Source organism: Aythya fuligula, chromosome 4 (assembly GCF_009819795.1).
Source record: "Aythya fuligula isolate bAytFul2 chromosome 4, bAytFul2.pri, whole genome shotgun sequence".
Taxonomy (NCBI): domain Eukaryota; kingdom Metazoa; phylum Chordata; class Aves; order Anseriformes; family Anatidae; genus Aythya; species Aythya fuligula.
In genome coordinates, this window is record NC_045562.1 from 23,701,930 (window position 1) to 23,715,851 (window position 13,922).

The 13,922-nt window shown below is 33.6% G+C and overlaps 1 protein-coding gene across 1 annotated transcript in view; it reads right to left on the reverse strand.

Annotated features, from left to right (window-relative positions):
- Positions 1 to 13,922, reverse strand: part of WDR17 (WD repeat domain 17) — a 50,468-nt gene that overhangs the window by 6,973 nt on the left and 29,573 nt on the right. The window contains exons 17-27 of the mRNA XM_032186851.1: positions 12,265 to 12,390; positions 10,271 to 10,426; positions 9,924 to 9,988; positions 9,404 to 9,536; positions 7,840 to 7,931; positions 6,815 to 6,914; positions 5,613 to 5,752; positions 3,157 to 3,177; positions 1,841 to 1,952; positions 996 to 1,137; positions 798 to 900 (exon numbers count right to left, since the gene is read on the reverse strand). Of these exons, the coding sequence (XP_032042742.1) occupies positions 798 to 900; positions 996 to 1,137; positions 1,841 to 1,952; positions 3,157 to 3,177; positions 5,613 to 5,752; positions 6,815 to 6,914; positions 7,840 to 7,931; positions 9,404 to 9,536; positions 9,924 to 9,988; positions 10,271 to 10,426; positions 12,265 to 12,390 (1,190 nt within the window). The remainder of the gene's footprint in view (positions 1 to 797; positions 901 to 995; positions 1,138 to 1,840; positions 1,953 to 3,156; positions 3,178 to 5,612; positions 5,753 to 6,814; positions 6,915 to 7,839; positions 7,932 to 9,403; positions 9,537 to 9,923; positions 9,989 to 10,270; positions 10,427 to 12,264; positions 12,391 to 13,922) is intronic.

Consider the following 13,922-nt stretch of genomic DNA (forward strand, 5'->3'; position numbering starts at 1 on the left):
CATATTCAAGTATATGATTTTAAAAACTGATTTATCAGTCCATCTTTCATGGGTAATACACGTTAGCTGACTGTTCACTTTCTTTGTGGTGTGATGTAATTATTAAAAAAGATTTAATCTGCTGTGTACTGATTTTTAGTTATTACATTTAAATGGCAAGTATAACACAGTTAATAAGCCCAATCACATAAAGCTGCGAAAAGAATGCACTCAGACATTTTAATGTAATAAAACTCAAAAATGTAAATAAAATTGTCTCACATATTTGTATGTTTTTCAGTACCATCAATTTTCCCCACAGACCAGAGGTAAGAGTTAAGCTTTCTGCTCCTTTCTTCACACATACACTTGTGCAGATACCCCCAACACCTAGCTTCAACCACATTTTTTATGAAAGGCAAACCACAGCACTCCAAATATTTCAGAGTTAATTTTAAGAGTAACAACTTTCCTTGACGTAAAAACCCATATAGTATGTGGTACACTACTCCTTTTCTTCAGGAAACGGAAACAAGTTGTGATCCAAATGAGCTTCTTCAAATACGGCCAACCTTGACTCACCCATTGTAAATGCCTCACAGAGAAAGAAGAAGAAAAACACCTTTTCCTTCTTGCTAAATTTAGGAGAATTCCACATTCAATTCTCCATACTGGGAATTAGCCTGCTTGTTGTAATCTTTTTGTAGCCCTCTTCTAGTCAGCAAAAAATACTTTAATGATGTGTACCTATAGCTTTTTATTCCAAATGTTTCCTTTAATTAAGCTTGCACTTCTAAAAACAGGTAAAACATACTCACTTGCTACATTTATGCAACACTAATTGTTCAGTACGTATGTAACTTAGAAGGTCAAGATATGGGCAGACTGAATCTAAAGTCCAATCTGAGCCACGAAGTTGTTCTGTTGAAAAATAGAAATAGAAATAATAGAAAAATATCTAAAGAGGCAGGCTGTCAAAATTACTTATGCATAAAAAAGTTTCTTCATTTAAGTACCTTTCACATATTGAATGCCAATAGGGAGAGCCTTTTCTGGTTCTGTGCTTAACAGATAGTACTTTATAGTTTCAAATATATCTCCGTCTGCCTCAGTTGTCTCTGCCAATCGCATACATTCTTCTGCATCAGGAAGATTACACTAGAAAACAAGGTTTTTGCTAAAGAATTATTTTAATACTCAAACAACCATCTAAGATGTACAGAAATACTGAAGCTCTTATATATCATTAAGATCAAACTCTCTGAAGATAATGTTTGAATGACATACCTCCATATAATAGGCATTAAAAAGCCATCTAGAGTAGAGATGACACTGCTGAAGGAGAAGGTTCTGTAAGTATCAGCTTCACTTGTTAGTGATTTTGTGAATTTGTTACTATTCCTTTGAAGATGTGCAGCCTGAGTTTAAGGGAGGGAGTTAGTGGAGCAGACTCCTTTGCTGCTGAAGACGAAGGGGGGGGGAAGGGAAGGGCAGGGCTTAAGGAGACTAAAGACATCAAGATGTAAAACAATTCGGGGTACTACAAAAAGGTGATCTGCCAAGACATGATTAGGCTGCACTTCAGTGATGAGGTTATAAATCCTATTGACAAAAAATGATGAAGATCATAAGCTACTTCTGGAAGTAACCTGTGCCATGAAAATACTGTACACACTAGAATTAAAGAACTAAAGTTCTTGTACTGAAAATAAAGTCAATAAAGACTGAAAGAGAAAAAAATATATTGAACATATGTAAGAACATTAGTGAAAAAAACATCTTAAATTTATTTGGCATTATACATTCTGAAATCATTACAAAACCTCTTTTTAGGATCCAGGTAAATTCTTTCTCATTGTACCTTTTCATGTAGGTCATTTATTTCTGCTATGCATCCAGGATAAAAAGCACATAGCTTTACCAAATGCAGTTTATTATCAGGAATCATCATAAGAAGATCGGCTGCTAAATCCCTGCACAAACACAAAGACAACATGTTGTTATTCTTGATAGTTTGTAATAAAATGAAACAGTTTTCCCTTTACATTCCTTCTACACAGATGAGTTTACTGGGAGGAAAAAAAAAAAAAAAAAAAAAAAAAAAGGCTATTTCCAGGTAAGATCAGAAGCAACTTGGGAGTCTATTTTTGGTACAATAAATGAGGCTTAAGATTTCAATCAATAGCTTACTAAGGCCTAAAGAAGGAGGTTCTACCTCTTCCTTCCTTTAGATCTCCACTTCCCTTCCATTCTTATATCTTTTTGTTCCAGTTTTCAAAGGCATCATCCCGTCCCTCATCAATTTCTCTAATGCACATATCATCACTAGGTAGGCAGATCCAGGTCACTACCTTGCAAAAATTGAATTATTTTTTTTCTTTTTTGAGAATTTAATTTCTAGATTTTTTTTAATGTTGCTTTAGGTGGTTGAATTAAACAACTGTGCAATCCTCAAGTGTAAGAACCACCTCCAAGTGAGATGGAAGAAAACATGAGCAGCGATTGGAAGGGAAAGTAGGACCTCTCCCATTGAAAAAAAGAGGGTGGTGTGGCTCTGTCCTGAAACGATATCCTCAGTCAAACTGCCAGAAGTTGAGGGTAAAAGGCTTTTAGAGCACCATGACATCAGCAAAAAACATCTTTCAGTCATTCAGAATGGCTACAGCTTCTGTGATAAAAAAAGATTATACAAGAAAAGAATGATACCTATTTTAATCCTTCTGATTAAACACAAAAAAATGGGCTTTAGCAGACTGATGTTTCTGAAGTATTCTCTACTTCTTACCATTTGTTTACTTCCCCATCCTACTTTACACAAGAAGCAGCTGGAGAGAACGCACATAAATACTAGCAAATTATTTAAAAAAAAAAATAATATTGAGCTTTAAATAATTAATTATTCTTATTGTTTTATGTCTCTTTTACTCATGCAGGCATTATTTCTCCTGTGACCCACAAGACTGACTTGCCACTGTGTAAGGCAAAATCTCCTACTGAGTTCCCCTGGCTTGTCAGAATGCAGTCCTTGGCTTAAAAATGCAAGTTGCTGTCCAATATCTACTTTCCACCCCACTTCCCATCTATGATTAAATAATGAGGACACATTTTAAATTTATTTTTAGCATTAGTGAAGTCACATACTTTTCTAATCTCTCCTTCTAGAAAGAAGCATAATACCTGTATCCAAGTGATGGAGAGCTAAAAGGAAGACATTGAAACAGTAATGAATAAAACTTTGTTTTGTATTCTTAACTTTGTATACAGAAGAAAAATATAATAGAACATCTACAAAAGCAAATCTAATAGCCAAGTTAGCTGACTGTGTTTAAGAAAAAAGAAATCTTTCCAATGCCTTTTAACAACCTAACAAACCTAATGCCAAAAGGTCTTTGGAAAATGTGTTATCTTATTATTATTACTATTATGCAATAGCCACTTTTCTAAGATACAGAAAGGCCCTTTCAGAATATAGTATATTTCAAAATTTTTGACTATTTTCAAGATCAGTTAGTCACATGTACTCAACTTCAAATGTAGTAATTTTTTAAGTGACTAGAAACTGCTCAGCTGAAAACTGAAATCAAATGTTTATTACAAAAAAAAAAAACAACAAACACAGAGCAAACCTCATATAATGGCTTCAAACTGTGTTATGTGGAATGTTTTTTTAAGAATTGGATTGTAAAAAAAATGACAATTAGCCCCAAGAACAAAATAAGGTGTCTGAGTCAGGATATGCAGAATTCAGTGTTTCAAGTGAAATGCCACTAGCCTAAATAGCAGAAGGAAGTTCATTTTAGCAGTATTTAGGCACTAAACACACATAAAATGAAAATGGCCTTATTAAGTTCACTCATTTTTCCCAAATGCCCACTTTTTTTTTCCAAAGGTTGCAGACTTGGATTGGTTAGGAAGGGTATGCATCTTTGATTTTGACTTTTTTTGTTTGGATTTTATATTTTAGAGCTTTTCTAGAAAAACATTCCATCAATAATTAATTTCATTAGCAATTGGCCTTCTGGTATTCCCTGAGGAATTAATTAAGTTAATTAACACAATTGTTTCTCGGCAATGAAATGCTTTTGATTGGTGGATTTCCCTAAGCATAATAATCAATATAAAGAAAAAGCAAGGCCTTCAACGAATAGCCCAGATGCCCTCGAACTCCAGCTTCACCATTCATCATCTTCTGCATGCAGATGACTAAATACTTATACTACTATGCTGTTAGCATCTCTTTATTACAAAATATAGATCTCTGATCTTTTCTACAGAATGGAAGAATACGCTGTAATGGCTGCAAATCAGAATCAAGGATTGCATGGTATAGCTGTAACAGATATTCTGTATAGCATATGGAACACACTGATAAATCCAGATGTATACTTGGGCAACATACACCAGACTAGTTTAAAATTTTATTATGTGTACCTTTATAGACTGGAATGTAGACATGCCATAGGCTTGCAGAAATTTTATATACATACTTACATGTAAAGGCTGTACTTTTACTAGTGTTTCTTATAGCACCGAGATCAAAACAAGTTTTAACTATGGAACTGGATATATACATCAATTGTGAAATACCCTTTAATAGGAAGCACTGCAGGTGAAAAACAATCTTCACAATGAATGCAAGGAGAACAGAGAAACAGCTTCAGAGACTTTAGAAGATGCAGATGGAGTTGATGGAACAACTCTGTTAGACTTGGTGCAATGTGGACATGCTGAATCATTACGAATCCAAAGTAGCAAGACATCCATTTCTTATTATATCCTTTTCTGCATTGCTTCTTTTTCTAGGCTAAATGCTCTGTAGAAATGAGTTCCACTATATTTCTCTCAGGCTACCCCCAGATGCTTGAGCAAATACCAACTTCAGCAGCAAAACTGAGTCTTGATTACAGTATCTGTTTAAACACATGTTGTTTACTGAATGTCAGTTCTGAAACACTGTACAGCTTCCAAATATATCTTAGCAAGATTTTCTGTTTCATTGGTGGACAACAAACAGACACAAACTGTACCCTTCAAAGTAAAACAACCATGAGGAAGAAGAGAAAGTTTAGCAGAGGGATGAAGTTTCCCCTACGTGCAACAGAGAAATTAACAGTAAGTGAATTAAACAGTAAACCTGTTTCATCTTTAGATCTTGTCAGCTGTCCTGTATATCCAATACAGGTGTAAAATAATACATCAGTCTCTCAGGGTTTTATATTGTAAAGCAGGTATTTAAAATCACTTTGCAAATCCTACCTGAACTTCTGTGCTTATTAACTTTATAATTCAATTCTAGCCTCACTTTGTCTGAAGCAGTCATTTTTACTGAGTACAGACTAGGACTTGCTATGTTAGTTATTGCCCAAGTACGTACCTAGCTTTTTCAGCACATTTTGTACTCCAAATGACAAGGACTCTTCTCTCCCTTACAATGCATACATAATGTATTTTGAGAATAAAGTGGAACACTTGCATTCTCCATGCTTCATAAGTTTAATTTTTACTCAAGCAGACATCTATCTACCCATAGTGGTCTGACATATATATAAGTATCAGAATGAGAAACACCTTAATTGTTTTGTCAGGGGAAAAAAAAAGAAAGAAATCATCTTTGGATTAAAAAAAGTTCTTACCATGTTGTTACTGTCATACACTTTCTTGCTAGTAATTCTAGGGCATAATGTGTTGCTTGCGCTGCATTTTCTCCTAAGACAGTACCCACACTGATTGCCAACTCCAGTTCATTTCCACGAATCAGGTTTGCCATCGCAAGCTTGCTCAATGAAAAAGTTATATCATTAAGGGACACAAGCATTTTTGTGGATTCACTGCATTGAGCATATGACATTCATCCATGAAACTGCCTTTTACAGGACAAAATAAGCATTAATTAAAGGAACTTTCATATAAAATTTGGGCCTCTTGAATGAGACCATCACGTACCATGTGTACTAGTTTTCAAATAACCAAATAGATTTCCTTTAGCAGAAACTTCCTTTATTGAGAGATTAAACGTCATACATAACAAGCATGACAGTGTTTCCTTTTAGTCCTAGGTAAGGACAGTAGTATTCAGAGTACATATTTCCCCCTCTTTTGATTAAATGGGGAATATAAAAAACAGGAATGACTTTCCTGTTCATATTTTCTTTGGGTAACTGAAGTATCTGATAGGGATAATAGCATATTAAACAGTAAGAGACTATACAAAACTTGAAACGTGTCTGTTTTGAAATACAGGCATTAACTGATTGCTTTCTCTCAACAACATATTAAGATGGAATTTTACTCATTTGGGGGGACAGAGAAGGAAGAACGTATTGGGTCCACAACAACAAATTCCAGTGGAAAGTCCATGAGGAAAAGAAATAATATGTAAAACTACAAACAAAAAAAATAATGTTCCTCACACATCAGCCATATTTTTTGGGCTGATTTTTTTTTTCCCTATTTACTTCATTTATATTGCAAATTTGATGGACATTACATTCATTGTAGTACAACAAAGTTTTAATTCTGAGTAGGTCTTTTTAGTCAGCATAAACAGTAAACAATAATACTTATGTATATATATAAGGTACTTATGTACCGCATATTTTCTGATATAAAAAGTACTTTATTTACTAAAATTCAATTAAACAACAACATATGTTCTGTGCATGAGAGAAACCTTGTTTTAAATTCAATCATGGGAGTTCTGCCACTAACTTCAATACTGTAAGGATCAATATAAATAAATACAGAGCAAATAAGTTTAGTTAGTAGAATTTAGAATGTGGCACATATTTGAAAAAACTGTCAATATGTAAAGATGTAATAAGAAAGTCAATGTTACCTCTATATTTTCAACAGCCAGATGGCAACATGCTGCAAGCACCGCATGGCCATCTTGGAAATACCATTCTGCCAATTCTTTACTGACTTTTTGAAGAAGCCTGCAGTAACAAAACATGAATTCAGCAAGATCGCTTTAAGGTTGCAGTTGTTTGGTTCTGTATTTAGATACAAGTCACATTTGTTTATGTACCCTAAAATTTTTATATTTGACTTACATATAAGGACACCACACACAGTCAAAAATGTAGCTGGTTTGAGCTGAATCCACCTATGTTGGTACACATTCAGGTGGGTCAGTTTCACAAAATCCACACCAGCATTGAAATGTCTCTTCAGACTGAGGGAAGAGAGATCAACTGTTTGGATATTTATTCTGTACCTGGGAACACTGCATAAATATCACTCCAACTACTCAAAAACTGTGCATGTAAATGAAGTAGCTACACAGGCTCCAAACTGTTTTTGTTACTATACATACAGCATGACAACGCGATTTAAGTTTTTAAGTGTTGTTCTAAACAAGGAGAGATGTGTGGCTTCTTTGTCAGCACACACAAAGAAAATATGTCTATTAGTGTAAATTTTAGAAACTTCACTGATGAAAACCAGTGAAGCCTTCAGATGAAGATGCATAAAACACAGGGTCTTACAGATACTAAGTCTTACTCTACACTTCTCAAAAGTTCTAACGTAAAAAAACTAAAAATCTAAAAATATTTAAGTGCATAGGAATAGCGCAGCTCCTTAAAGATCAAGAAAAAAAAAGATACTTATACGATACCTATATAATATTTATATAATACATATGACAAATGCAACTAGAAAGGGCAAGTGGGGAAATTATACACTGTAGAATCAGTTAGTTGAAACTGTCTCCCTATTAACTAAATACTAGAAGATGTAATATTTTGTTGTCAAATTCTACATTGCTGTTGCCAAATTAAACCACTAAGGTTTATGTTTTTTGATGACATTATATACTGCACCAAAATGAAGCTTTAGTTATAAATTAGAAAAGCTTACTCATTATAATCATCTGTATTGTTTAAATCAGAATGTGAAGATCCAGTTGTTGTGGAGAGTGGTGACATTTGTATATTTCCCTCACAAGCTGCCTAGAAGTGAATAAAATGAGAGATTCATTAATGTGCCAATCAAAACTGACATTAAATGTTATTTTCAAAGATAAATTTGAGATCTGTAAAAATTCTAAAGCCCAGTTATAACAAAGGAAACGTTTAGACCAACAAACCTATACATAGCTAAATCTTAGCCTGTTTTTATGTAGCCATACAAGAAATTCTACAGAAGCAAGAGACCTCTTCCTCCCTACGCCTTGCATTCTTCCAATTTTTCAATAAACTTCAAATGGACAGTGAAGATTGCAAGCTTGATTTTTACTCTCCTAGGAAAAAGTGGCTTAGAGTGGAGGATGAACTGCATGGCCACATAGCCAATCCATTCAATCTGGAAAGTTTATATAGTGGCATAAAACAAACCTCTTTTGTTTCTTGAAATACATTATTTCTAATGTTAAGTGAAAAAGATCAGTGTGGCTTAAAATGAAATTCTTTCATGCCCTTTAAGGTGCAGCTTGTATAATGCCATTAAAATTCAAGGCTCAGTTAAAATGGTAATTAAGTCCTGGCATTTTATTGCTTAACATTATCTGATTAAACATTCGAGACACAGACTACTCTGTTAATTGTAATAAAAGCAAACCCTGTAATGCCTGTCTTCCAAAAATTAAGTGAAGATATTTTTAAAGTGTTAAAGTGCTTTGAGGTTCACAATTTATAACTTGTTAAATTTAACAAGATACAGATAGACAGTTTCTAAGGGACCAATTCTCGTGCATTATTATTCAAGTTCCCAGGTATGAGCCAATTAAACACTTGAGAACAGGTAGGCATGAGAAAACGTGCCAGGTACATATCTTGACAGTTTATTTAACAAGCTGTACTAAGCAGACAAAGAAAAATAATAAAAAATAATAAAATGACAGGGAGAAAGAGTGAAACAAAATATCAGTCTTGCATGTTTTGTGCACCCTTTAACTTGTGCTTACATTAGAAAGCAGAAGGGACATGTCCCTCTTGGTAATAGGTTACACTATTTTTTTTTTGCATTCATTTAAAAGTTAGAATCATAGATAGAATCATTGTTGATTTCCTATATTGATTTCTACTGTAATTGAATGGTTTTGCCTGAAGATTCTAGAAGAAGCAGTATACTCAAGACCTTCGTAGAAATGCAAGTGAAATCCTACATGCCTTAAAAGTTAAGGGCAGTTCCGACTGATAAAATCAAGTTAATTTTTTTACGTAACCAAAAACTATATCAGCTCTCATTATAGTTGTTTGACTGCAATTCAGAAGAATCAGACTTAAAATCTGTAAGCATGAGATACCTTCTTACAATTTCTGAGTAAAAACTGGCCAATAAAGAATGAAAGTGAAGAGTAGGGTTTCATTATTTAGCCATTTTGCAAATGTGAACAGAGCTAGCCTTTTAAATATGCTTGTCATCTTCAGAATAGAAATGAATACATAAATGCTATTGCATACACTGGTATATGTAATAATACCTGCACAACAAGCAGAGCCTCTTTAAGCTGGCCTCTTGAAGTAAAGAAAGAAACTAGTTTCTTTACATCTCCAATAGCTATACAGTATGGGATGACATCATCATTTTCTTCCTGAATCAACTGATCAGCTCTCCTAATTAAACAAATGAATAAACAAACAAGAAAGATCTACATATAAAATTGTTCATCAAACTTTATGGTACAGGTGTTAGATGAAGTTCAAGTTCACTGAAACATCTACTTTACCAGATCTCAGAAGACTTCCAAGTTGTAAGGATACTGCTCTCTACCGCATAATAACTTTCCAGTCAAACTTGTAATTTATGTTTAACATTTTAACTTGATTTACATACCCCCAATCACTGTTGAAATCCCTGACAGTTCCAGCCCAAACCTTACTGAACAAAACATAACATCACTATAATCTTGTCAGAGAACCCAAGTACTACTGGTATCTTTCCTACTTATGTCATTTTATGAACAGAATTTACAATTCAGCACTGTATTTTTATCACTTTACCTTTGCATTAACTTCCTCCAGTATTTCATCGATACACCAGGTGCAACTGAGAGAGCTTTGTCCCACTAGAAGAAAGCAGGAATACATTCTACATATCTGAGCAGTTTATTTTGGGAAAGAGCTGTATTTTTAATTATATTTCATGTTTCTTCCATTACAATAAATTCATCAAAAGGTTTAAAATATTAATTAGCTATTTATTAGTCTGTGTATGTTAAAAACAATATATCTGAATCAATTATTTCTGGATTTATTATCCCTTTTGTTCCTATACAAGCTTTGCTTGGGTAGCTGGTTTTCATAAACTTTTGTATTTTATTGTTTTCAATAATGGTCTGATATTTTACCTCTCCAAGCTCTACCATCAGTTCACAATATCGCTGAATTTGTCCTAATCTTAAATGTATTTCTGCAGCTTCTTTAAGCCTTTCCTCTTTGCTTGGTGCACCGATACCACCTCCAAACTTGGACATTTTTACTGTTGTCAGCTCTTGTGCTTTGGACTGATAAAAAAAAATTAAAGAGTACAACAGTTGGTTTTCTGTGATGAAAACAAGTTTTCTTAATGAATTTTAATCAAGCATTACAATAAAATATAAAAGCTATAAGAAAGAATCCTTTAGAGAAAATACTAATTCTAAGAGATTACAGTAAAATGACAGTGAACTACTTATATCATTATAACAACTGTTAGTATTTTGATGCACATATACATTTTCCTTATCTTCCTTTCATCTTTTACATACTTTCATTTCATTCTCAAACATTTTCACATATGCAACACTAAGCCACCCAGTTGTCCATCATAAAAATCTCAGTATTTTTGAAAATATTTATGAATGGAGCTGCAAATTAAATTCCAGCATAGAGCTGGAAATGACTTATTACTCTTATAATAATTCCAAATAAAGAAATAATAATTTCTGCTAAGAAAGGCAAAGCATCTTTTTTGTTTGTTTGTTTGTTTTCTTTTTAAACAAACAACATTACTTTCTTATTTGGCAGCTTTATCTTCTGTGTCATTTTTATGTTAAAATTTCCAATAAATCAATAAATCAACTTTGGTTGCTAGAAATAGAAAAACAAAAGAAAAGCAAAAAAAACCAAAAAACAAAAAGCACACTTGCTCTAGGTCTCTACTTCCTCATGAAATGTCTAGTTGCTGCAATGTTTTTTACCAGTTATTAAACATTACCCAATTTCCTAACAAAAAAAAGATATTTGCAGATATACAGAGGATGTCAGCACTATCTTATCTCTACCTTCTCCTATAGGGCTTAAGCAGGATTCCAAATCGACAAAAAGGTAACAAAATGCTTTTAATTGATGGGACCATTTAACCACAGATCAAGCAGCATTTACTGCTGTTATTCTGACTCACCTGTTACAAGTTCACAACATCGGTTACATGGATAAGAGATTGCTTACACTGCAGGGATCAAGAATGAATTTCTTCTTCATAGGCTAGCTGGCTGAGATAAATGTTTTTTTTTTTTATTTATTTTTTTATTTTTTTTGTCTCTTTCATAGTATTAGCAAAGTAATTGCTATAATTATAGTCAATATCACCAGTAGAAAATTTCCATCACTTCAGTCATTCTTTAAGAGTCTAGTAAGTTATGCAAAAGAGACAACCTACGACAACAAACATCAGGTAATACCTGGCAGGTATTTATTCCTAAGGGGGAATAAATACCTGAGGGGACAGTTAAACATGTTCTAATCCATACCACTAGATTGCTTTCCTCTATTTCCTCTATTTCCAGTCATTAGAGAATAGGATTGATTAGTTTCTCTGAGAAGTCCCTGAAAGAACCACATAGCCCCATATTCTGTACAAATTGTACATCTGGTTGCATATTCAACACATGCAACTACAAATAATTCTGTGGCCTGGTTCTGGAATTTCACAATCGAGTCACTCTTCAGCTGTGTATTTCTATTAATGACAGGTTCTTTCTTTTCCACTCCTCCTTCCAGAGAGTCACAGAGCATATTTGCGTATCTCTGCTGCCTCTCCTCCATTTTCAGACATGAATTCCTGCCCCTGCATCTGAACACAACTACAAACTTTTGTGTTTATACAAAGAATTTAATTTCACTGAATACAGAAGTACTCTATATGTAGCCTAGCATTTTAACACTGAGTATGTATGAAGTCAAACAGACTCACCTAGATGCCATTGTTCTAACAGATTAATATTGCACAGAGAACTGATAATGCACAAATATCTTCAGGCACGAGATAAGTTCTAATCCTTTTGTAAAGCATCAAGTGCTAATTTTAAAGAGTGAAATACTGAGTGTATTATTAACCAGGTAATGTTTACTACTCACTTACCATTCTAAATCTAATGAGATGTTTCATATGCATAATTCCTTTGCAGTAGTTTTGTGGAAGCAGACTATCATCCTGTCCTTTTATTACAGCAACTAAATCCCACAAATTTTTGCTGCCTCCTGGAGGCTAGAATTGTTAGGGAAAAAAATAAAGTTGAATTACAATAATGTTCAAGAGAAATTAAACTTGTAAAGACCTTGAAAATACTTCTCAGTCAATTCCAAGAAATGTAATTTCAGACCATTTTAATATTAGAAGCTTTACCATGAAGACATGACAGTTCAAGACACTACAACCTCTTTGTTTTTCTCAAAGACTTAAAGATACACTAGGATTCATGAATTCACCTTCTTGCTTATGTGTGGCCACAGCTGAGAGCTCATCATTAGAGCTCTCTCTTGTGCTCCCAGATGTTTACTAGCTATGTGGTGGTTACTGCAGGCATAAAACAACATTCAGCTGCTGGAGTGCAAGACCTACCCAAACAGTTGTTTACTCTCTTTTGTAGTTGTTTACTCTCTTTTGAAGTAATGGGTGAGGTAAAGAAACAACTTCAAGTCTCAGCTGCCACAATTCAGTTTACAACACTAAAATCTTAAAATAGATACATATAACAGTATACACACAAAATTTTGCAGGTCCTCAAGGCAAATTTTTTGTCGTTGAAATTTTAAGCATTCATATAGGTCTAATATTTGAATATTCCCCTCTGTAAAACAAGGATGATGGCTTAACATTCAATGAAGTCTAGAAGTGAATGAGTCATTAAAAGGATGAAAAGAAAAAATATTAAAACTTTAACCTGAAGGAGCTTTTTAAAGAATAACAGGATACATGTTTAGAGGCCCAGTCATCTCTGAACTGGTAAAAAGCAGAGGAATGTACTAGAAAAAAATAAATCACTATTCTCTTTTCAATTTTCCTTTTTCAATCCATGAAAGCTGTCATTTGACTCACAATAGTGTAAGCATAACACTTAGCTTCTGGACTCTAAAAAGCACTGCACAGAGATGATCAAAAAAGTTTGTTGTTAGAAAATTCTAATATTCCATAATAGCTTTACTCAAGAATTAATACAGGACATCCAAATGTGTAACTTCTGTAAAACAAAGAATTGCATTAAAAATATTTTTAATAAAAGTCAGGAAATTTCAGGATTTGTAATTGAGGAAAAGTGTTTCAACATTTTTGCATTATACCTTAAACTTTAGCCAGAAATCAAAACATACATTTGTTTGAACATACTGAAAATATTTTGTATTTTTTGTTTGATCTTTGTAGATAGAACATTCACTTAAATAACAATTGTCTGACACAAACTGTAATTTCTAGGACATTTCTGCCCTTTTTCTACATCAATTTCAGCTCCCATGTAGGTAGGCACTCACAGGTATCTAGTAGTTTATAATTTTAACTGAACTGCACAAAAAGGCTGTAATGATTTATAGGAAATGTTACTGTGCAGTGGAGCAAAATCACTAGACGGATACTGGGGCATGAGTGATCCACATCTCCCAACAGTTCAAGCACAGACACTCAGGTAGTTCAAACCTCATCCAGAATGGAGGTGTTCCTTTAATGGATTAAAATAAAAAAGTCCAATGTAGTTTCATAAAATGTATTTTTTTCATTTTCTTCAAAGGAAGATTCTAATTAAA